The 23,737-nt window shown below is 40.0% G+C and overlaps 1 protein-coding gene across 2 annotated transcripts in view; it reads left to right on the forward strand.

Annotated features, from left to right (window-relative positions):
* The first annotated feature begins 663 nt into the window (after positions 1-663).
* Positions 664-23,737, forward strand: part of TRPM7 (transient receptor potential cation channel subfamily M member 7) — a 52,214-nt gene continuing 29,140 nt past the window's right edge. For both annotated transcript variants that reach the window (XM_021537529.3, XM_021537530.3), the window contains exons 1-4: positions 664-772; positions 20,783-20,862; positions 22,353-22,391; positions 22,845-23,043. In XM_021537529.3, the coding sequence (XP_021393204.1) occupies positions 770-772; positions 20,783-20,862; positions 22,353-22,391; positions 22,845-23,043 (321 nt within the window). In that variant the 5' untranslated portion in view covers positions 664-769. The remainder of the gene's footprint in view (positions 773-20,782; positions 20,863-22,352; positions 22,392-22,844; positions 23,044-23,737) is intronic.

Consider the following 23,737-nt stretch of genomic DNA (forward strand, 5'->3'; position numbering starts at 1 on the left):
TTTCCTCCAGTTTGTCTCAGGCCTGCTAGAAGATGCCTCCGACGCGGTGCTAATGGCGGCACTGCCATGTGCGAGCAGGGCTGGCAAGAAAACCGCGAACTAATCCGAGCTACGGCTGCTGGCTGCCCCGAGGCTCTAACAGGGAGCGGGGCCGGTCCCTGTGCGGGGCAGGAGCCGGCTCGGGTGGAGCCGGGCTGAGCCGGCCCCGCGCCCTCGGGGACGCCGCGGGGCCCTCTCGAACCGCGCCTTCCTGCAGCCGGGCTTCTCTCCCGGGGAGCTCCATCTGTAACACCTCCGCCTTCCCCTCCCCGGCAGCCACTGACGCGTTCTGCGGGTATCGGAACTCGTGAGGAGAGGCCAGGCAGCCCCTCAGGGCCCGCCCCGAGGGGAGCCGGGCGGCAGCCCCGCCCCGGCCGCCCCCTCCCCTCCCCTCGTCCGGGGGCGGTGCGCGCTGACGCGGCAGCGCCGCGGCTCCTCCGCCGGCCGAGTCGCACAATTATGAGAAAGAGGCGCCGGGCCGAGACCGCCGCCAGCCCTGAGTCCCGGTGCGGAGCCGAACCAGCGCCGTCCTCCGCGTCCCGCGCCTCCCTTCGTCCCCGGAGCGTCGTCCTCGCCCGGCCGCTCCCCACCCAGCCCTCCGCTGCCGCCGAGCCCAGCCCCGATAGATGGAGACAGGCCCCGCCACCGCCGACGCCGAACCACGAGCAGGAGCTGCCCGGCGGGAGGAGAACCAGAGTCGGCGCCGAGACCCAGCCCGGCCCTGAGGAGAATGGTGAGAGCCGCGGGGCGCGGGGGTGGCGGGGCCGGGCGCGCCCGGCGGGGAGGGGGCAGGGACGGGGCCGCGGGATCAGACCTGTCCCAGCCGGCCGCCGCGGGTCCCGGCCGCCCGCGCCTCGGGGCCGCCTCCCGCCGCGGCCCGGGCTCCGCGCTGCCGGCGCCGCTCGCCCCGGGCCGCCCCGAGCTGCCGGCCGGGAGTGCCCCGCGCCTCGGGGCCGCCTCCCGCCGCGGCCCGGGCTCCGCGCTGCCGGCGCCGCTCGCTCCGGGCCGCCCCGAGCTGCCGGCCGGGAGTGCCCCGCGCCGCCGGGGCCGCCTCCCGCCGCGGCCCGGGCTCCGCGCTGCCGGCGCCGCTCGCTCCGGGCCGCTCCGAGCTGCCGGCCGGGAGTGCCCCGCGCCGCCGGGCGCGCTCTGCGCGGCCCCTCCGCGCCCCGCGGACACACGGCTCCCCGCGAGTGCTGCTCGTGCGGCGCGGCGGTGCGCTCTGAAACCGCAATTCGCACGGCGTAGTGCTCAAGGCTGCAGCAGTTCTTCCCTTCTGGTCTTGACACCTATGCGATTTTTGCAGTTTCAACGTGTTGTGCATGAGGGAGCATATGTATACCTAGACTTGTATGAGTGTCCGCAAAGAAAACACTGTTTCAAATCCGGCTCTATATTCTGACCGTTAAACGGTTCTTCATCCGGATAAGTTTATTCCTTACTATTTAAAGAATTTAGGGTGACTTATCGCATCAAGTGCTTTCAAGTAATTTTGCAAGTATAAGTGTAAAGTCGGAATATATGGATTTCTACAGTCTGTTTGAACTTCTAGTAAAATGCTTTGATTTATTTCACGGTGTTTTCTTAAAAAACACGGGAATTGGTGCCCATGAATCTTTGATTTCTGAGTACATCTGTGAGCAGTGTGGAAATGTGGGCTGTGTTGTTCTAGAAACTGCAAATCCAGCACTCCTCTAGGAATAAGCTGAAAATACAACCTTGCATTCTGACTTGAGTGCTTGGCATCTGCCACTTGCGTGGTACTTGCTCTTCTCACCTGAAGTGGTTTGGTATTGGGTTTAGTTTTGAGGAGTGTGGGATTTGGGTTCTTTTATTTAATTTTTTAAATTTAGCTCTGGTGGGTGGTTTTCTTGGTGCTGACGTAGCCTAGAAACATAGATTGGTTTTAACCATCATAGTTCTGTAAATCTGAGACTCAACAGCCTTTCTGGCAGTATAGTGTGTTTGCAGTGTTTTATATTTGCTGTGTGTTTATCAAATGTTTTGAAACCTCTGTTAAACAGGTCTTTTGGTTGAGATGAATATAGGACATTTTATGCGAGCTCATTTTGCTAAAAATTTCCCTGCTGCTCCATGACTATTTAGCAACTTTGAATAATTGCTGGATGGTGTCCAATATTAAATCAGGAATCATTCTAAGGAGTGAGTTGTTCAATGTGGCAATTCCGGCTGTTCAGTCTTTTTTTAAAAATGTGTCTGTGTGGGTGAGATAAGTGTCTGCTAGATCATCCTTCATACCTTCTGGTAGGAGGCCATTCTTGACTTTGCTATTTCAAGGCAGGATGGGGGAAACCTTTGTACATGTGGAGCATTTTAGGCTGAATTTGGACTGTTTGTACTTTAGTTTCCTGATGTTGTACTTTGATACTTTTTTGCTTGCTTGAGCTCAGCAGTGGAAGGGTAATGTTCACTTGTCATACAAAGGCACCTTGAAACATCACCTTGCAGTGACAGTTATCTCACACTATCTTTATCAGATCATCTATCTCCCCACGTGGATTATCTTGGAGAGAGTTACTTCATTGTGTTTTAAACTTTCATTTATTTTCTTGTCCCTTGAGGCTTTGCCTAACTAGTCTTGCTGCATTACCATTTTGTCTTGCCCCATCAGCCCAGCTTTCCCGCTCTGCTGGTGATAGACTGCAGCATCCAAAGTCCTTTCTTTTTCTCATCGTTATCTTTGCCACTTGCTGTGCTTCCCTTTCCTGGAAATGTTGGACCAACACCCAAATTTTTCATGCTTCTGTTTCACGGCCCATTCAGGAGGTGCATTTCTGTTAACCATTCAATCCTCCTGGACAGTCATGACAGATGAGCTGTTTCTGAACAGAACAGTATTTTTTGAACTTCAATAACTGACTCTGACACCATAGAGTTCAGCTATACTGGTTTGTGCTTTGACATCAGAAATGTTGCAAATAAATCTTTAAGAGGACTTGTCAAAAATCGTGTGTGAAGAGAGATACTTGATAGAATTTTTCAGTCTTGAAAGACTTGAGAATGAATTTCTATGTTGTAAGGTTTTGAAATACCAAGACAATATGAAATGGTACTTCTCATGCCAAAATATTTAACCTGAAAAACATGTCTGTTTTTTTAACCGATATTTCTTTCTTTTGGAATTCCAAGTTTCTTTCAGCAGTGTCTATGTTGGCTGTGATATTTACATGCCCGTTTATTTCCTGAAATAAACAACATTAGTTCTGTTTATTTTCCCCACTTTTTTAAGGGCAGACTGATAGTAAAATCAGTGTGTGTGTTTTTCAGAAATGAAGTTTTGGTTCTGAGATGATGTTTCTTGTGTCTCTAAGTAATTCTGTCTTGGTGCATTTTACCTTTAGTGGTTGAAATTTCAGCAGCTGACTTTTCATCAGATAAATTACTGAATAATCTCATTCTCTCTGTGTATTTGGGCAAGATACTTACATAATTATTATAGCTATGTCATCACTTTTTAGCTCTGATACTGACAAATAGCGGTGGCCCCTGACGAGTGAATCTGTGCTTCATTGGTTCTACAAGAAATAGTCCACTTGACCTGTGGTAAACTTGAACTTTTGTTGCACACTTTCTTTGTATTCTCTGGCCTGAAGCCCTCTTTCCTCTATTGTAGTCTCTGCAGTCTTGTTATTGTCTTTTTTTTTTTTTTAATTTAATCCCTTTGCTTTCCTCACATAATGAGAACGTTCAGGTGATGGTGTCATATATCGTGATACAGCCAGCACTGAAAGTGGTCTACCTAGTCTTTGGTTTCTGTTATTTTTATTATGAGAAGCTTGGCTTTTCTCATGCTTAAATGATGGGTGTTTTTGTGTTTTAAGTAATAGAAAACTAATCTAACAAAAGAACAGAAAAAGTAAACTCCCAAAACCTTAGTGTTGGCCAGCTTTGCTCCCAGTCCTGGCTCAGCACAGGATTAGCTGGGCATCCCTGCTGCTGTGCAGGAGGGCAGGGAGGATGTGCAGGAGGGGATTTGTCTTTTTGGTAGCAGCCGACCAGCTGCACCTTAACTGGGTGGGACCTGAGCAGCAGTGGGGATTCCAAGAGCAATCTCCATCACAGCTGTTCACTGATGGAAGGAGCTCTAGTTTTCTTGATGAGTGGTGAGTGTATTTCAGCCTTTACACTTGTATTTTGCTTAGCATGTAGAATGTGAGCCACTTTTACTGCCAGGTGTGCTGGACCCACAGAACAACCTGAGTTTGGTTTTTTTCTCCCCAGCTATTATAACTTCTGCACAGAAGAAAGGACCACGCAGGTCTAACTGCTGTTAGGTGAGCAGAGGACAGTTCTTACTCCTGTGGTCTTTCCAAGAAGGAAATGCCAGTGAGCTTCTGATGGGACAATGAAATGCAAAAAAACAAGAGAGAAACTGTATATGACTTTTTTTTTCCTTCCCAAAAATTGGGTGAAGTGTGTCCGGAATACAGGGAATAAAATAACTGTATTGCTAATCGTGGTGCTGCTAGTTCTGAAAAGCTGCTTTATGGAAGGGCAGAATATTTAACTGTGGCAAGTGGTTTGACAGCATATGGTATAAGGATGTTGCAGGATTAGTCTGTAAGATAGATGTGATTGATTGCCAAGGAGAACTTAAAGTATGGTATCAAACTGACAGCACATTAAAGCTTGATTTTTTAACTTACGCGTTTTTTGCCCCCTAAACTAAAGCAAAGTTCCAATGCTACTGAAATGGTAGGCTTGGATAGAACCTTAATTATGGGGATTTACGTGTTTTGTAAATGCTAAGAGTTGCATTACAGTTAGTTTATTTAATCTTTATATTATTTAGAGCAGTATAAGTTTTTTTTTCCCTGAAGATTTGTACAAACTCATTCTAACTTAAGCTAGTTCATGCATTTGTTGTCACATTTTCTGAAATGTTGGAACACTTTGTATTGCAAATGTGCAATTGCTGAGTTAATATACGTCAATGTTTCATTTGTTCTCAGCTCAAAAAGAATGGAATAAGATTTGTGTGATAACATATCTGTTGATTTTTCTACAGCTGCAAAATCAGAATTGTAGAGGCTGAATCAGTAATCCAGGTAGTACACTGCTGCATGTAGTTGGACAACTGATGTTTTTAGGTCATCCAACTCCAGAAACAGCTATTGTAAATCCTCTGTGAAGCTTTTATGGGACTTCAGCCTGTCTGTGGAGAGCCCTAATTTACATCATATACAGTCCAACACCAAGTGCTTATTTTGTTTAAATGCACATCATGTGTTTTGCAATGAGCATGCACCAGGCCAATACACAGTTTCAATGAGTGCAGTTGTGTGCTTATGGTTTGTGAAAATTATACACATGTGAGTCTTACCAAAGTGTACACTTACTGATAGTAATTCAATAGCAAGAATTTGAGGCCTCTTTTTGATTTGGAGAGCATTGGACCTCTTTTTCAAGATCTGTAACAGCCTGGTCAAGCTTTTTGTTTCTTTGTCATGATTCCCAAAGCCTGGTCTGGATGACTCCCAGTGCTATTGGATTCTGCCTTTAATTGTTTACTGCTATACTGAGCAGATGTAAGGAAAAAAAATAAAAATGGAAAGAAGTTGTAATTTTGAGAATTGGCATATTGAGATTAAGTTCTGGTTTGCTGATTTTAATTTTTTGGTTTGATTTTTTTACTGACAACCTTTTGGTTGATTGATGAAGTATATTTTTGCTATGTTACACTAAATCATTCTTGCTCGAAAATACTTTCTCAGTTACAACTCTAAATGAGATTCATCTAGGTGTTCAGCCTTTCACCATAACTCTGTAATCCTCAAAGCCTGGGAAAGTGTCTGTTACAGCTTAGTCGGTGGTAGCACAATGGTTTTTGTAATTGAATCCCAGCTTTTCTTCCCTGCTTTGTTTCCACTTACCTCTACTTATTTTCTTTACCTTATCTACTTGATTCTTGTCACCTCTGTTAAGAATTTTCACTTTGTAGTCCTAGTCCCCTGACTTATGCTGGGTTGAATTTTGCAAGGTATCCTTGGCTTATGGTTCTTATCCAAATGTCTGCTAATTTTTTGTCTAATGCTGCAGTTTTTGTGAGACATGGACTTGAAAAACTTGGCTCTAAAAGTTTAAGTTTATTAAATAAATCTACATTTATGCCTTCTGCAAATGGATTTCCGGATGCTTTGTTAGGAGAACTTAATTTCACAAGCACGTACTGCTTAAAAATTTCTAGGGTTGTGCTCTCCTAGAGGTAGTGTTATTTAGCAGTCCAGTCCTTCCCACTCTTACTCATTTTATTGACAATAACTTTTCTGACTGACCTGGAGTGCTTGAGATGTGTTGCAGGGTAATTACCTCAGGTTAAGGGTTGCTGTTCAAGCCCTTTGCTAGCTGTTCCGAAAGCTCTTCTTAAAGGTGTGTTGTAATCCACTCAAAACTCCTATAAAAACCTGGCTGTCTCCCTTTCAGCTGTCCCTTTGTGCTTCCTTGTGCTCAGTCACTGGGGTTCTGAATTGAGTAAACTTCCCTTCACCTCCTGTTTTTTTTTTTTGGGGTGGGGGGATTATTTTGTTGGTCATTTCCCTGAACCAGCTTCCACGTGACTGCATAAATGCTGGTGCTGGTATGAGATAGGTTGGGATCATGTGCAGAGGCTTAGGAAAATGGGATTGTGGCACCCTGGACTTGACAGGAGCTGTGAAGCTGGATTGGAAGCTTGCTCCAAGGTGCCCGAGGTTTGGTTTGTGCTATTGCATTAGGAAGTATTCAGTTACTCTGTGCATCACCCATGGACCATGAATGTTTTCTGGCTCTCACAGGCATGGATGGAGCTGTGCCAACACAAGTCAGGTTCCATGGCCTTTCAAAGTATAAACCAAATTGCTTTGTAGCCTTGTCTAATTGTACTGCAAGCACATGGTGACTATTCTTGAATACTCCTGTATCTAAATTCTTCTTCACAGAGGATGTTTTTCTTGACCTGCTTTTCTGAATGTGTGCTAACAGATTCAAGATCACTTGTTTTTACCAGATGTGCTGTTCTCCAGTCTGTCTCAGAACTGAGCTGCACAAAGATGAGTTTGATCCCTCCCATTAGGTTTTTTCTGTTGGCAAGTGATTCACTGCTGGTAACTTGTCTCATGTAACAGAATATTGCTGGGATTTTTTTTCCTCAGTGTTCTTAGCATGCAGCATATTTGCTTTTTAGTGCTGTTCCCATTCTTGTTTGACTTTCTCAGGAAGCTGAACCTGTTTCTTTGAGTTAGGAGAAACCAAAGCTGCATTCTACTAATGTATGTGCCAGAGCTCAGCACAGCAGCCATGTGGACAGGTTCAAAGACAGGCATGCTGCTGTACAGCATTGCTAAAATTGCATGTAGATTGGCTTTGTGCTTTTAGTGTAATGCAGGATTCTAGTTAGTAAAACAGTTTCCTTTCAAAGCCTGTCCCTGGTGCTGCTGCAGGCCATGCAAGTCTTTAGGCATAACTTCAGTCACCTGGATAGGTTAAATTATGCATGTGCTTAAGTGACACATGATTAGAGCCTAAAAATACCAGTTGTGTAATTACAGAATTGTTAATTAGCTTTCTCTTCAATTATAAAAATCAGTTAATCTGCAAGAGTAGGTGCAGTTAATGATGTTTTAAATGTCAAAATCTTACCAGTTTCACCTGTGTTCCCTGGCTGCATTATTGTCTGTAGTTTGCAGAAACCTGTTAAACAGAAAGTTTAATAAAACTGCATCTGAAGGCATTAGAACAGTTATGTGGCTGAAGATGATCTTCTGGATGAAGAGTTTGAGAGAGATTCATGTTGCAGGAACTCCTGCTCACGGTAGTAACCTTGCATTAGGGAAAGAATAATAAATCCCTGGTACCTTAGCTGACAAATATCCCAGAGAACTGTCTAGGAATGGGGCATTGTCTGGTGTGGCAGTGGCTCTGGCTGCAGAGCTGCTTGGAAGAGGCTCAGTCCTGCTTTCACAGGCTCCACTGCTGACCCCGCTGCTGCTGCTGAGGGTGCTCCTGGCTTTGCTGTGGCCCTGGGGACAGCCCTGTGAGCGCTCACCTGGCCCCAGCCAGGGCCACTAAGCACAGATGTGGAGGTTGGGATGGACTTTTACCTCTTAAACTGGCATCAGCTGGCTTTGCAGCCAGAGGCATTGAAAAACAGAAATAACCACTTAAATAACCTTCGCCCTTCTAATTTGTGCAACTTCAGAAATGCTCTTGGTGAGGATTTATGCCTTTGCCTCATTAAGCAATTGTTCTTAGTCTTGGATTCTTTTATAAAAGTCTTATGGAGAAAAATGATTGTTTAATTTTCAGCTGTAGAAAACCCACGGTTTGTCTGCATGCCGTTTTCAGTATAAATTTTATTTTACTGCTCCATGTGCAACTCTGTGACTCTTCAACATTAATTTCTCTGTAATTGTTTCAAATGCTTTAGTGAAACAACGTAGCCTTTTATGCTGCTTATATAGGGAAAGAGGGCAGAAACCTCTCATCACCCTTGTCCTGGTTTGGGCTGCCAGCTTGTGTTACAGGTGAGGGCTGCTAACAAACGAGTCCTTGTGTGAATGAATGTATCCTCTGGTTGTGCTTGGTGCTTCCTGGCCCTCAAGAGAAATATTTGGTACTGGTATAATCACAGCACTCTGCTGGACAGCATGGTGCACTAAACTTTGGGCTGTGCTTTCTTCCTGATGTAGAAAATGTGCAAGACCAAAGCTTTTCTGCCTTCAGAGAAATCCTGCTCTCAGGCTGTAGAAGGATGTTTTCTGGTCATGGGCAAGCTGCAGAATACAGGTAGACTTTGCAGAGGGGGGCAGGATTATTCACTGGAGCTAATTAGGCAAAGTCCCCAGGCTTGCTCAGTGGAGACCAAGGGGGTTTCAGAACAGCTCTTTTCTCTCTGCAAAGAGAATGTAGAAAAATTAGCACAACTGAGATAAGGTTAATCATTTTGACTATCCTCTTGGGTGTCATTACTGAGTTTTTGGGAGTTTTCTGGCAAATATAAAGGTCTTGCATGTAGGACAAGAAAAATCTTTGGTAATTAATGTATTAGGAGTTGAATGTTAATTATACCATGAATTAGAACAATTCTTGAGTGCCAGATGAGAATGGTATTCTTAAACACAGGGTATCTGCCCCTCCAAAATGTGACCTTAGGCAATATGGTCTTGCTTCACTGGCAGCTCTCTGAGAAATAAAGAAATACATTCTCAACTTCCTTTCCTTCCTGAATATCAGGATGTGTGTGCATTGAAAAAAATAAGTCTTTTTGTGTGATAGATCTGTAGTCTTTCCCTGGGTGCCTAGAGCCTGTGTGCTTTTGGGGATTATTTTGATGTACCTTGGCAATATGCTTAGATCAGCTCAGCTCTTCTGCTAACCCAGTATCTTTCTGCTTCCAAAGGGGATGTCCTACTTCCCTTCTTCCCACCCTGATCATGGCCATGTGATTCTTTCTTGTGCTTTAGCTTTCTGTCCAGTTTACATCAGAATCTGTTCATTCTGATACTAAAGTTGCCTACTTTTATTTTTTTCCCTGAGGGTAATTTGCTGGTTTAGGGAGCTCAGTCAGTTTCCCAGAGGGCAAATGGACAACTGCAGGTGGAGGAGAAATAGCAGCACAATGGGTGGGAGGACAGAATAGGAACTTGTCTTCTCTGACTGCACCCTCGCTTTATCATTTGAAGAACTGCATCTCTGAAAGCCAATATTTCTGCTGTGTTTCTTGGCTTTGCCAGGACCTCCACCTCCCTGCTGGTGTCTTTTGTTTCTCCAGGATGATTGTCTTCACTCTTCTCCCAGCAGGCCAGGGAGGAGCCTGTCCCAGGTATTAGTGCAGTACAGCTCAGACAGGCCTTTGTGCCACATACCACTCAGCACTGGTTTTAGTATGCTGGAAGAAATTACCATAAATAGAAAACATTTTCCATGTGAAATCATGTTGTGGTCTGTCAATATTATTTAATTAGTTGTTTCCCCTGCTCTGAGAAAAAAAACCCAAAACCAACACAAAATCAAAAAAACCCAACAAACAAAAAAAAAAAAAAAAAAGAGGGTACTTTATTTCTAAAAATAATATATTTAGTTTCTGAGTAATTATTTAGACTTGTGGTATTTAACATAGAAGAGCCTCTGAAAGCATAGAAAGCTCAAACAACCCTCAAAAACAGGGTGGAAATTTTTAAAAGTGCCTAAATAAACATTGTATATTATTTCAGACAGTAATTAGCTGCTTTCACATTTCCTTAACAAACCCAGTTAAGTTTCTTCTTTGCACTTATTCTAGTACAGAAAGCACAAAGTACTTGAATAGTTTTAGTGGAGAACTTTATCTTCTGGTAAGAGTTGAGGTACACGGATGTCTCCTGAATGCTGTCAGGGTTCTTGTACCCCGAGGTGGGGCTGTAGTCAGCCCTGAGCAGCTGCAGGCTGAGCTGGCTGTGAGGAGAGCTGCTGCTTTGTCTTGACAGACACTGCAAGTGTAACTGAATCCAGTAGCTCTTTTTTATGAGCTGTAGTTAAAAATGCTTAAGTCTTTGTAATTTGGCAGTAGGTGAACTATAGCAAATTCTTGTTTTGGCTTGCTTTTATGCCAGCTCATCCTACTTTCTCCAGTCTGTTCTAGTTGCTCAAGAAGTCTGATCACTCTAGAGCTGAACAAAACGTTTGCTTCCCCTGCTGTGCCTAACAAATACTGGCACATGGGTGTGCACATGTGTACAGGCAGGGAGAATCCAAACTTCCAGATCTGTTTCAGTGGGTCTTTGGTTGTGTGTTTGGAGATGGGCCTCTTTCCTTGTTTCAGTAGTTTTGATTATAAAAATAAAGTTGTTTTCCCAGATACTCTGTCTAAACACATGTTCTGTGAAATTTCATCATCCTTAGCAGTGATCTGGTGCTGTCTCCTATTTCATGTGCCCAATAGTGTGTTCTGTTGCTCTTCCTTCTCACTCATGCTATTCAGAGCAATATTATTGATCTGCCATAATTAATATGGGCAAAGGCTTTCTTGGTTTTTTTTTAAATATATATTCAAAGAGTTGTCTGAGGCCAGCTATGTCAAAAATTCCTTTGTGATAAAAAGTTTCCTTTGCTCTAGTGAGTTAATAATAGCCTGCTTAAGTCAGGAGGCACCAGAATCTTTGCTGTGATGATAGAGAAGTGTCTTTCTTTGTACGACATGAAAAATAAGTTAGATCTGTAAATTGAACAGGCTAAGAAAGTGGTAGAGCAGGACAAACAGCATCCACCCTTCCAGTTTGCTTTTGTAGTTGTAATGTGCTTCAGCACATACTGAATTAATCAGATGTTCATGCACTTCATGAACTAGAAAGGGAGGACTTCCCTTAAATCTGCAGCTCAAATATTGCTGCAGTCCATCCTTGCACGAGGTGAGGGGTTTGCAGCCTGTGAAGCTGTCTAGGAACAGTGGCTGCCAGGGCTGAGGTTTCTCATCAGGGAACAAAGCGGAAACAAATTGAGGGCAGGATTAATTATTTGGCTGGTCACATGCACCCTTTCCCACTGCTTTATTTCCAGAGGTGGCCACCACTGCCTCCTTTCTTGCATCTGTGACTTGTATTCCCTGTGTGAATGTGGAAGGGACTGGAGGTTTCTTGAGGAGGACAGCAACCACGTGCCAACTGTGTGAGTTGCTTTACTGCTGAAACCATGCCCCAGGCCTCATTCCTTCCAAAAATAAATCCAGAGTTTATAGGATTGTCTGTTCATACACCCTCTGTGGCACGTGCAAGGTAAGCCCAGCACTTGCCAGAAATGTGAGGTATGAGCTGAAGGAATCCTTTCATGTAGATCTGGTGAGCCAGGAAGCTCAGGGCTTTCAGCAGCCAGCACAGTGTGTCCCATCTGTCCCTGCAGAAAGGACCAGGGAGAGGCACCAGCCCTCATAGCCACAGAGATGTTTTGACCGACTTAAAAAGACTTGGCATCATTCTGTGTGTGTGGTGAGTAGGAATGCTGACTCTACCTTCCTGCTGGTCCTATTTAAGAGAATGTGTAGGCTTGCAGTCTGCATCTGGTAGGATCAGAATGGCCAGAGACTGCAGCAAAATCTCTGGTGCTGCGGGAGTTGCAGAGGATGCAGGCTGTACAATTGTATCACTGTGGATAAGGAAGGGAAGGGAGGCTGGATGGTTGAAAATGCAAGAGATTTGAGGTTGGTTTATACGGGTCATTCAACATAATTAAAAGTGGATTTCAGGTGAGGAACCCTATGAGAAAAAAGCAAAGACTGTATGACAGGCTTGCAGACATTCTGAAGTACTTTGCCACGATTTTTTTGTTTGGCTTTTATTTTGTTTTAATCTCATTTGAACAAAGTGAATATTAAGAGTGAAAATGTTGGCTGAAAAGTTGTAACTATATTTCTTCTAGTTAAAACCACACACTCTTTCTCTATCCTTTTCTTTCATCCATGGAGCTAAGTTTTAGAGAATAAAGAATTATTTTCATCTCCTTTGAAAACACACTAGTTGGTTGCTTCTAGGTCATAACTTCACTATATGCTTTGAAATACTTTATGGAATGCATCAAAATGCAATTGGTCTGTGAACTCAGAGGAAGTAATTTATAGATTCTTTAGCAGGGGTAAAATTTTCTAGCGTGGTATTTCATTGGTTGGGAAGACTGTGAATGTGAACTATTTCAAAATCAATTGATTTCAGCTCACAGCAATGAAACTGGTTTATCTTCTGCAGTATTTTTTTTTTCCTACCAATATTCAAAATTCTGTCAATGAAAGTTGTTGGAAAATAAAAATTAAAATGCATTTCTCTCCTTACTTCCCCTCAGCTTTTCTGAAGGCATGTTCAGGAACAGCTTGCCATCTGCAGTGCTGACACAGTCTCAGGGAGTCTCTGGTTTTGGCAAGTTTAATTACTGTATCTGGTATAGCTGGGCACTTAACTCGGAAGGTGTTTATTGTTATATCAGCTGAGAAAAGCCAGTTTGAAATTACACCAGTGGGTGATTGTCTTCTGAAATCAATTGATGGTTCATTCCATAGTGACCTGAGCTATCTCATACTGTAGAATCAGTTGTGAAATATTTTCTAGGTGCATATTAATATTTATTTTATGCCTTTTGGGGATGGTGTATGCATTTTCAAATGTAATACTTTCTGAAAAAGAGGAGTAGTTTTATGGCTGGTCTAATTGCAGAACAGCAGAGACCTTAACCTATTAATTAAATTTTTTTTTTCAAAATATGCTGCATTTACTCTGAATTTTCCACTGAAGGACCTGCATTGAAGTTAGAAGTTAACTTTCCCAATGATATGGATGAAGTAGATTGAGTTTGAATGTAATAAAAATATACCAAAAATATTAGGTCTGTGGATTCTATTCTGGTGCATCAGGGTTAAAAGTCACCACTTCATAATGCTAAATTCTGTTCATTAATTTAGGGTATCCTTAATTAAATGAATCTGCAGAAAAAAAAAAATCCCTAAACAACTGAATTATGTGCTTTGTAGTTGTACAGTGAAATAATTCTCTCAAAACCAGCCTGTTCTCCAAATAGCAGATTGGAATGATTTTCATCAAGTTTGAGAGAGCTGTAAAAATCCCTTTTGACAAATCCTGATTACCCTTTGCATCCAAAACTGCACGTGGATTCAGGGACTTCTGTGGTGGCTTCATTACATCAGAGAAGAGCTTGATAAAACAATAGCTGCTCTGTTACAGACCTGGATTGCTGTGAAATCTGTTCAGAGCAAATCTCCTGAACTGTTTAATAAAAACTAGGATTGTTGAAGGTTTGTTTTCAGCACTAAGGGAGCCATTGAGAGGAAGATTCTTATCTTTGCTCTCTGGCTCACTTGAGATCTGCTTCCCATGTGCAGAATTGACAGAGGGTTTTCTCTGACTGCCCATCTTTCCTTGCTTGCTTCAACAGTTTTTATTTAATGTGAACCCAGTAATTTTTTTGCTGTCAGACAATCTATTTTCAGGACTTTAGCAATATTTTCACTAGAAAAGAACCAACTTCTTGTAGATGAAGCTGGTTGTTGTTTTAGACTAATAAGTAATCCTGATGCAGCAGGTAAAATATCCTCGAAAAAATTTTCATTTGTAGTGGATTAAACAACAATTAAGATTAAAGCACAGTCCTTGTCATTTAGAGTGACATTCTTCACAGGGATGCATTAAAGCACTGCATAAATATCTTCTGGCTTTGGGATAATGTCTGAGCCTCTGTCTTTTGAGTATTGCACATATGTGTACTTCCTATGGAAGTCAGTACAAAAAACGGAGGTTGACTGATATTATAGATACTGATTCAATCACAAGTTTTGTAGGTGCTCTGTGTGTGTCATCTGGACAGACAGCACTGTTATTCTGTGTCAAAGAGTCTTTTAAATATAGTTCATAATACTAGCTGGCTACATGCTTTGTTTTCCCTCCCTCTTTTAAAAAAGAAAACAAAACCCCCCAAACTAGAATTATAGAAGTATGTAACTTGAAATTGAAGGGAAAACTAGTAAATTAAATGCCTGGGGTTTGACAGAGCCAAGAGTTTAAAACAAATGGTAGCAAATATATGGCATTAAACTACCTAACTTTTTTATCCCTTCCATCTGCTTACTTAGCTGAAGTTTTGAAAAGTTTCCTTGAATGATAAGTATTTCCTTGAGGAATTGAGGTGTGCTCTGCTGGTATTTTTAATACGAAATTTTAAGTGTTTTCTTTGGTAGATAGATGTAACTTTCTTTCAGCCAGCTCTCAACCCCATGCACAATGGCTTAGTTACTCAGCTCATCCTGGGGTGCACATTTACAGTATAATTCAGTTAATTTGTCCTAAAACCAAGTCCAGGTGTTTTACTTTGAGTGTGGTTCTTACTGCCTTAAAGATTTGAAGCGCTTTCTAGAAATCTTTTCAGTCACCTATTGATGTAGAGGGGGGTCTGTAACATTATTAAAACATACTTAAAACTTTTCATTTAGTGCATTTTATTTATGTCTCCTCTTCCCACAAGAAGCTTTGTGAATTCTAAACTACTTGGTATGCATTAATCTAATTGGATATTGTGTTTATCACAGTTGTTTGGCTTTATTCAATGTATGTAGCATAAAAGCAATAAGATAGAGGTTTGTCTGGGATTTCTGCCTTTCAGCTATAGCTGCAGGAGCCCAGTGCCTGGCTAGGGCTGGTTGTCTGGGCAGGGATCACAGGTCAGTCCCATGGTGTAGCACGTGTTTGGATAATGGAGCGGGTTTCTCAGATAAGAGATCCTCTGGTAAGTCACGAAGAGCGTGTGGGGTATGTATAGTTACATAAGAAGCAGTAACTTCAAGTTGGAACAATGTCATTGGACAATTCCTTGAATAGACAAGCTAAAGGACATTGTTAGTACAGTATGTCTCTTAGAAATGTTTTGAATTTATCTTGTTGGCTCTAAGTGACCCAGACAGATAGGAGTGCTCTGCGGCAGCGCTAGCATGACTATTCCTGCTGCATGTAGTTTCCACTCTGTCTTCTTGTTTTCAGGCTTGCTGAAACTTTCCTGTATTTTCTTCTGTCCAGATGGAAAATAAATGTTTTGGAAAATTTAAGGCAGTGGAGAAAGAATATAGAGTCTGTATTAATTTTTAAATAAAGGACAGATAAAATTGGCAGATCTTTTCCTTGAGAAAGTATTGCATGTATTGAATTGCCATATGGTGTAAGTAGAGATTTGAAAGATGAAATATGAGACTGTGTAGAAAGTGATATGATTTCTAAATTTGAAGCTCAGTCTATGCTGTCACTAACTGAAATCCCCATTATCAGCCCTCCACAAAGGTCACAGTTTAGCAAATTATTTATTAATTCAGGTCAGTTTTCTGATTCAGTGGGGAGCTTTGTTGAAAAATTGTCGGGAGAGATGTTGGGTTGGTGTGCACTGTTGCAGGCTCCAGGTCAATATAGTTGGGAAAAAGTCAAATTTTAGTTTTGTAACAAATGTTGTTACAATATTGTAACTTATTATCTTACAACAGTATACAGTATCACAAAAGAGTTGACAAAATAAACTGGGATCCCTTTGTGCATGAAGAAGTTCAGGATTGACAGCTACAAATATTATTTATACCTGCCATATTTAAGTTATTTGGAAGTCATGAAAATAGTTTTGAGATCTTGCCAAACAGGCAGGCTTACTTTCTATAGAGAAAATAATTCAGACTAAACTTGTTTAATAAACTTAGAGAATTTCACAATTGCTTGATAAGGCTTTGCCATATTGCTGTGCATCAGTTGCTAGAACTTAATTGTCTTCTTTTTTAAATATGTTGAATGAGAGGCTCTTAAAATACGTGGGCTAAGGGGGGAGAGTAGTAGGGGGTTGTTTTTTATTTCTGAGACTTGATCTCATACTGTACTTTGGTGATGGTTTCTTTTTTTAAGTTTTCTTTTTTCACCTGCTATATACAAAACCTGAAATGATAATTTGTGGTAAAAACTTTAATTCTGCAAAGAGACTTGCTGAAGTTATCCAGTGTGAATTTCAGTAAAGATAACATATAAATCTTGAGTAGGTACATTTAAATAATCTCATTATTGGAGCTTTGGAGTGCTAATGTTATTGCTGAGTCAAACATAGTTAATATTAAAATGGCTATGGAAAAACTTCCACCTGTTACAAAAGGCCATTGGATTATCTTGGCATTTAGATGCTTCCAGAAGTCAGCAATAATTGGGCATGTTCTCTTGAGTTTGTAGTTCAGCAAGTACTTGTGTAATTTTTGTTTCAAATAGCAATTAGCATTATTTTAGCATTGGTGAAACTGTTGGGAGAGGACATAGTTATTTAAAGTAGTGTGAAGTATTTATTTTAATCATGATCCCAGAGTGAATCATCTCTTCTAGATGACTGAATCAAATCTATGTGCTTTCTGCTTCTTCACGTTCTTCCAGAAGTACTGGAAGACACAGTCGACTTTGCTCAGAAATCAGTACAACCAGAATGAGGTATCTTGTGAAACCTACAGTTTAAAGTCTGTGCAAAAACCTTGTTGGCCTCTTTGGGATGAGGAGTTAGTAGTTACTGTAGCAGCTCTTCCAAAAAGGTAAAAATTAAGAATTTTTATGTCAATAGACAGTATCCGCCCAGCTGAGAGGTCTTAATGTAGTGAAACTTTCATAGACTCACCTGAAGAGAAAAATGAAGATAGTTCAGGAATAATATAAATTGTATTACAATTTTTCTTCTAAATCTTAAATTTTATTTAGCTTGAGAGATTGAGAATACATAGGAAAGAATATGGGAAACAAAGTTTTTTTTCTTCTACAATTTTGAAAAGAAAGAAAGTAAACAGTTGAAAAGTAGATCTCTATATGTTGGTGCTACTTGTGCCTTTTGCTAAAAGGCTCCTGACCCGTGTTACCCATAACCATGGTGTAAAGTGCATCTTCTAAAAATACACTGGGAAAACAGAGCACTTGGAGCAGCAGGAGCTGCCTGTTACTGGAAACAGAGTTTAGGGGGTGGAGCTGTGTATCCTGTTCAGATGATGAAAAAGCTTTAATGAGAGTAGGCAATTTTTCTTAAACAGTCTGATAATTTGCCTATTGATTTTTGACTTCTGACTGAACCTCCTATATTAACTTGATCTTTAGCTGATGAAGGAGTATTTCTTGGAGGTAACTGCTATGACTGATTTATACTCAACAGCTCTTCCTCATAGCTTCTTCCTTTTTCTGGTCTTCACAGGAACATTATGCAAAAATTCTTCTTATTTACATGGAATACATCCTTCATTTTTAATGTGATTTTTTTACCCATTTATGGGAATTGTCTTTCACTCAGTTCTCTTCTCTTCTTGGTTTGTATTTTTTTTTTTCCTTTTTTTTTCTTTTCCCCTCTCAAAAGAAAACCAAACTCTGGAATTAGCAAATTCTTTATAAAATCTTCTGCAGTAAAGATTGTTTAGCATACAGGCATGCTTCTAGAGAGGGTCTAATTTTACTAAGAACTTCCAAGTATGTTTTAGTAACATTACAGAACTGCTTCTGCGTAAATAACTGGCTTGGGATGACTGATAAAATGTGGTGATATGTGCTGAAAATATTTGCACTGTTGAAAAATTGAGAGAAATCCTTGATAAGGGGTTAAAACTACATTCTTTAAGAGAAAAAAATGATGAATGGTTAGTTGTTTTGTTTTAGGGGCTTTTTTTTTTCTTCTTTTTTTTTTTTCTGTTAATGGGATGTGTTTATTATGAAAAGTGCTGTTGCACATTGTGAGCCAGTGTTCCTTGTCCCCAGCTTTGATCACCACTTAATAATAAAACAATATTGCGTGGAGCAATTGACGCAATTGCTTGTGGTTTATATTCTTTGGATTTTAACATCTAGTGTGTTATGCCTGTGATCTCTTGCTTCAAGGTGTGGTTTTAGCCAGCTGGCTGAAACATCTAAGTATTAAATTACTGTTCTGTATCTTTTTATATTCTACAGGATCTGCAGAGTTAAGCTTAAACTACTGTAGTGTTAAAGTAATGCTCAGTTTTAAGAAATTAATTATAAAAATTCTCATGTAAACAGTGGGGACTCAGGCAGGAGAAAGTAGCTTCCAGAACTGGGATTTGTCTCACAACGGCTAAAGCTTAATAGTGCTTAAAAAAACCTTAACAAGGAGCTAAAATTTTGACTACTTACTATATGTAAAATACACATTTAGTATGATATATGTATAAATGTACATATAAACATATATCAGGTTTATTTTTGTAACAGTGCTAATCATCTGCTAAAGGTAGAGAAGAGAGAGAGCTGTTTTATGCCCAGCTCTTGTAAGGCAAAGGTGTCCTAGGAAATACTCAGCTCCTTTGTGGTGGATGGTGCACTTTCCTTGCTAAGGAACTGAGGAGATGCTGCTAAAAGATGAATTCTGAGGACAGCAGAGGAAGAGATCTCTTTCTTTCACATGCCTCTTAGGGGACAGTTACTTGGTTCTGCTTCAAAGGAGAATGAAAAGAAAACACACCAAAAAAATCCCCAATGAACAAAAGAAAAAAAAAAAGGGAAAAGGACCATAAATGGAATGGTGTATTGGAATCCTCCATAACACTGTATTTGCATATAATGTTTAATATCCTGCTTTTCCCTTGCCAGGCCTTCCTTCTCCTTTGCTACAGCATGCATTCCTATCTGTAGGGGAAGGAGCTAGGACAGTAGCAAATGGTGACCTTGGCTATTTAATTTATTCCAGGTGTGTAAAGGATTAGTTTAAATGTGAAATGCACAGTGTGAGTGCTCATTCTGTTGTCCTGCTTTTCCTTCCATGATTCTTTGCTGTGGATTGTGCATCTTTTCTCCTTCTTTCTATCTCCAGAAGTGCCTTTGCTCTGCAATTTTCCTTACTCCTGGGAAGAGTAAAGGCCTCCTTAATGTGGAGACAGACTCTGAAGCAGCAGTTTGTTGCTGTCTTGATAAATTCATCATCAAAGTTCACTAAAGCAACATATTGGAAGGTGATAATGATGAATAATGTAGGAAAGAGCTGCTGAGTCTGGGAAATGTTTTGAAAGAGGGTGAGCAGTTCAGGAGCAGTTTGTTGAGGATCTTTATTAAAATTAGCTGCTACATTCTTAGTTGTAATAATGTCTCCATATTATCTTAAATGGATGTTGAAGTTGCAGTGAGTGAAAAATGCATCCATCCTAAACTTCTCTTATAATCTAAAAAAACCAAAAAAAAAATCTCAATTTCTTCATCACTTTTGCAGACCTCTGATTAGATACCTGTGAATAATATCCATCAGTCTTTTTTTCCCCTTCTTGTAAAATAAAACAGTGTAAAATTTATGAAATTTTTCTAAAGGTAAAATGTAAATGTAGCACATTGCTGTTAGCAATGAAGTAATTTTAATGTAATCTCAGTGAAGATTTAAAATAATGTTGCATAAGATGCAAATTAACATTCCAAGATTTTTGTCATGTTTTTAATTTCTAAAAGCCCTGTCTGAATTTCTTTCCCAATGTGTTGCTGAAACATGACATAGGTGTTATGCATTGTGATGTTGTTCAACAACTAACTTAAGATTATTATGTAAGATAATGTTAATGTGGTTGTTTAAAGCAACTGAACGAAATTATGTCCAGTGATTAGAATAGGAAGCATTTGAAGTAGTGAGCATCCTTAATTTCATGTTTCAGAACATGTTTCAAATTTAACCTTAGAACACAGTTCAGAGATCCCAATTAATTTTATTTACTGAAAAGTATCTTGATGAAGAACAAAGGTTATGACCTATTTATTGCTAGTTGAAAAGCTTGCCAGTGTTGTTAGAAAGCTTCCTTACTCACAATTCCAAGATGAAAATTTTACTTAATTAAAGAGGGAAACAGATGAAATTAGTATAATCTCAGTTTAGTGTGGGTAATTAAAAAAAAAATTACATTATATTTTTTCTTAACAAGATATGGTAATAGTATATCTTAAAATTGTTTATGGGGTGTTTTTTGGGTACATATTTTCGTACATATTAAAATTTTTGCTATTGGAATGTTAGCTTTGAAAAATATTACTTCTATTTTTAAGTGATTTTTATATAAATTACATAATGATTCTGGTTAGCTCAACCTTTGGAGAGATGTATGAGACTCTTTTATAAGGTCATACACGGTTTTGTTAGTTTTTGAGAGAGCAAACTCCTCATATTCTAACTCTTCTTTCCTTAAAAATATTTTTTCATTGCGAAGGTATGTGATTTTGTATTTTATAATACTATTAATTTTTTTGTTTTTCAGTCCCAGAAATCCTGGATAGAAAATACTTTCACGAAGAGGGAGTGTGTGTATATTATACCCAGTTCAAAAGACCCCCACAGGTAAATGAGAAATTATGCAAAACTTCATTGCTGCTCTTTAATGTTAAAAAAAGTCAGTATTCTCATGAGTATTAGACTGGCTTTTTGTATGAAATACTGTCTTGGGTTTGTGCTTTGGTGACTGGACATTGTTGCTCTGTGAATTTGTTAGAGATTTCTGCAATGCCAAAGTACTTTCAGAAAAAGAAAAAGAAAATCCAATTGTTCCCCTGTTCTCTTTACTGCTTCTTACCACTCCTCCTACTGATGGCTATGATCTGTTTATAGTGAGGGGGGTGTGAAAAAGAAATTTCTGAAGTCAGAAAGTCTCATAGAAATGACCTCTACTGGAATTTAAAAAGCATTGTAAGTGTAGGGTGAAGTGTGAAAATCAACCTGACAGTGTAGAAAAAAGGGGTGAAGAATTCATAGAAGAATAAACAAAACCAAGAACTGGTGTGGGGAAAAATATTACAAAAAAACCCCCCAAAAACCAAAAAAAACAGCTGAAGAAGTACTTGCTTCTAGGGAAAACAGATAAATGGGAACTGTGCAGATTTCATGCTATGTGTAATAATATTTCATCCTTAAGTTCTGAAAGTTAAAAAAAAAACCTAGGCTGAAAAATGGGGAAATGTTTCTAGAGGGGAGGCTGAGGCCAAGAATATTTAGCATATCTCACAGGCTGTTTTTACCTTGTCTTAAATTAGAGGTGTGAAATCAAGCAAGTTAATGGTAACTAGTGTATATTTAGCTGACTTTCAGCGAGTGTTGCAGGTATAATTTAAGAGTTCCTACAATGATTGAGTTTGATGTATATTATCATGACATTTCTGTCACAGATAAAATAAAGTTGAACTGGAAATAGATTTAAAATTGGTATTTTTAAGGCAGTTTTGTCTCCCCATAATATTTACTATTATAATTATGGATTTTAGATCACCATTTTTTTCTTAAGCTTCATATATGTGACAGCAGCTGAGAAACCTTTTCTTCTGAGGTTGAGAAAACTTCTATTTCACTCTTTTCCTTAAAAAACACTTATAAATCTCTTTTGTTATACTGGGACAGTTTACTGTTTTTCATTTAAGTACTTTGTTTTTAAACAGAAAAAGAACTAAAGGCTGTAGAATTTTCAAATGATTGTAAATAATTCACCACATTCCGTGAAGTCATGTGACATGAGAAGCTTTTAGAATTTATAGCCACAATTGCAGCACATGGAAAATTTGCAAATGCAAATGAAGTAATTAGAAAGCTGTTAAAATTTCCAGAGCATTTAACAAGGAACAGAATGGTCTTCAACACTTGCCCTTTCAGTTTAAGCTATTTGTAGTTACAGTGGACTTTACAACTTTCCCACCACAATTTGTCCTTCAGTTTCTAAGAATGGCCTCTGGTTGTTTGGTTTTTTTTTTTTTTTTTTTTTTTGTTTTTTTTTTTTTTAATTGCTCACTGCTGTGTGTGAATTGTGTGAGAAGTTTAATCATAACTTTAAATATTTCTTACAGATGCCTTCCAGGATGTCAGATTTGTCAGCAACTTGTCAGGTAAAAGTTCTTTGTAATTACAATATTTATGAATATTTTCTCATTAAGCGCTTTCATAATAGGGTTTTCAAAAGTTTTGCTCAATATTATGAGTGACAAGTTGGTGAAAGGTTAGATATAAAATAAATATAGCTAATGTTTAAAGAACTGTCTGCAATAAGTAGGTCATGGAGTTATAAATGTTATATAAATTACTTGGCTTCAAAGAAGCAATTTCTCCTGGCCTCCAGCTTGCTGCCTTAGTTAGCTTCAGTATTTTGCATAATAATATGTATTGTATTCGACTATTGCTGTAAATATTTATGACAACAAGGCTTGCTCTGGAAAAGATGTTTTTGTAATATCTAGAATCTTTGCTTTCTAAATCTATTCTGTTTCTGTTATGGATAAAGGCAGTTCTTTTCTCTTCCAATGGTAGTATTTACCAAAGCATTCTCGCTGCTCTGGGTGCAGGTGCTGCTGTGGCCGCTTGGTCAGACAACATGCTTGTTTCACTGCCAGTCTGGCTATGAAATACTCCGATGTGAAGCTGGGTGAAAACTGCAATCAGGAAACAGAAGAATGGTCAGTGGAAAAACACACAGAACAGACCTCTACTGATGCTTATGGTGTCATCAACTTTCAAGGTGGCTCTCATTCTTACAGGGCTAAGGCATGTATGATGTTTTGTTGTTTCTTTTTTTCTTACTCTCACCATGTTGGTGCTGATTACTTCATTCAAATTCTGAAATTGAAAGCTGAAAATATTAGCACCTCTACTGTGACAAGCCAGTGCCCTCTTCTGTTCTAGCATTTTTGTTGTGATTCGAATTATTTCTAATTTCTATTTGTAGAAGATTTTAAATTATGGTAGAAATAATTTAAAGCTTATGCAGTTACAGGCTACAGGGGGTGCTTGTACAGTGTGACTTCTGTGGTCAAACCAAAGTGCTTGAGTGAGGGAGCTGTGTTCTTTATGCTGCTGGCAGAAGCCCTAAGGCCAGTCCAGTATTCCAGGTCAGATCATCTCTGTGAGAGAAGGGCCCTTGGCACAGTTCTTTCATGTTCTTAATAGCAGTGTGTGGGTTCCTTTGTACTTAGTGTAGCTTAAAATTGCTGAACCCTTTTCTGGGAGCACAGAAGCACCAGGCTGCCCACTCGTTTCTGCTTCCTTCTTCAGAGTGCAAGTGGGGTTGTTCAAACCTGTTTAATGGAGTAGTGTTGTTTTGTTATTTAGAACTGTATTCAGAAAGGGTTCAATTTCTGCCTGCTGTCCCCTCTATTCAGTAGCTCATTCTGAAGGTGTGGCAGAATTGTAGCTGATCAACCATCTACCTAATCTTATGCTGTTAAACATAGAGTGTTGA

The sequence above is a fragment of the Lonchura striata genome, chromosome 11, assembly GCF_046129695.1.
Source record: "Lonchura striata isolate bLonStr1 chromosome 11, bLonStr1.mat, whole genome shotgun sequence".
Lineage (NCBI taxonomy): Eukaryota > Metazoa > Chordata > Aves > Passeriformes > Estrildidae > Lonchura > Lonchura striata.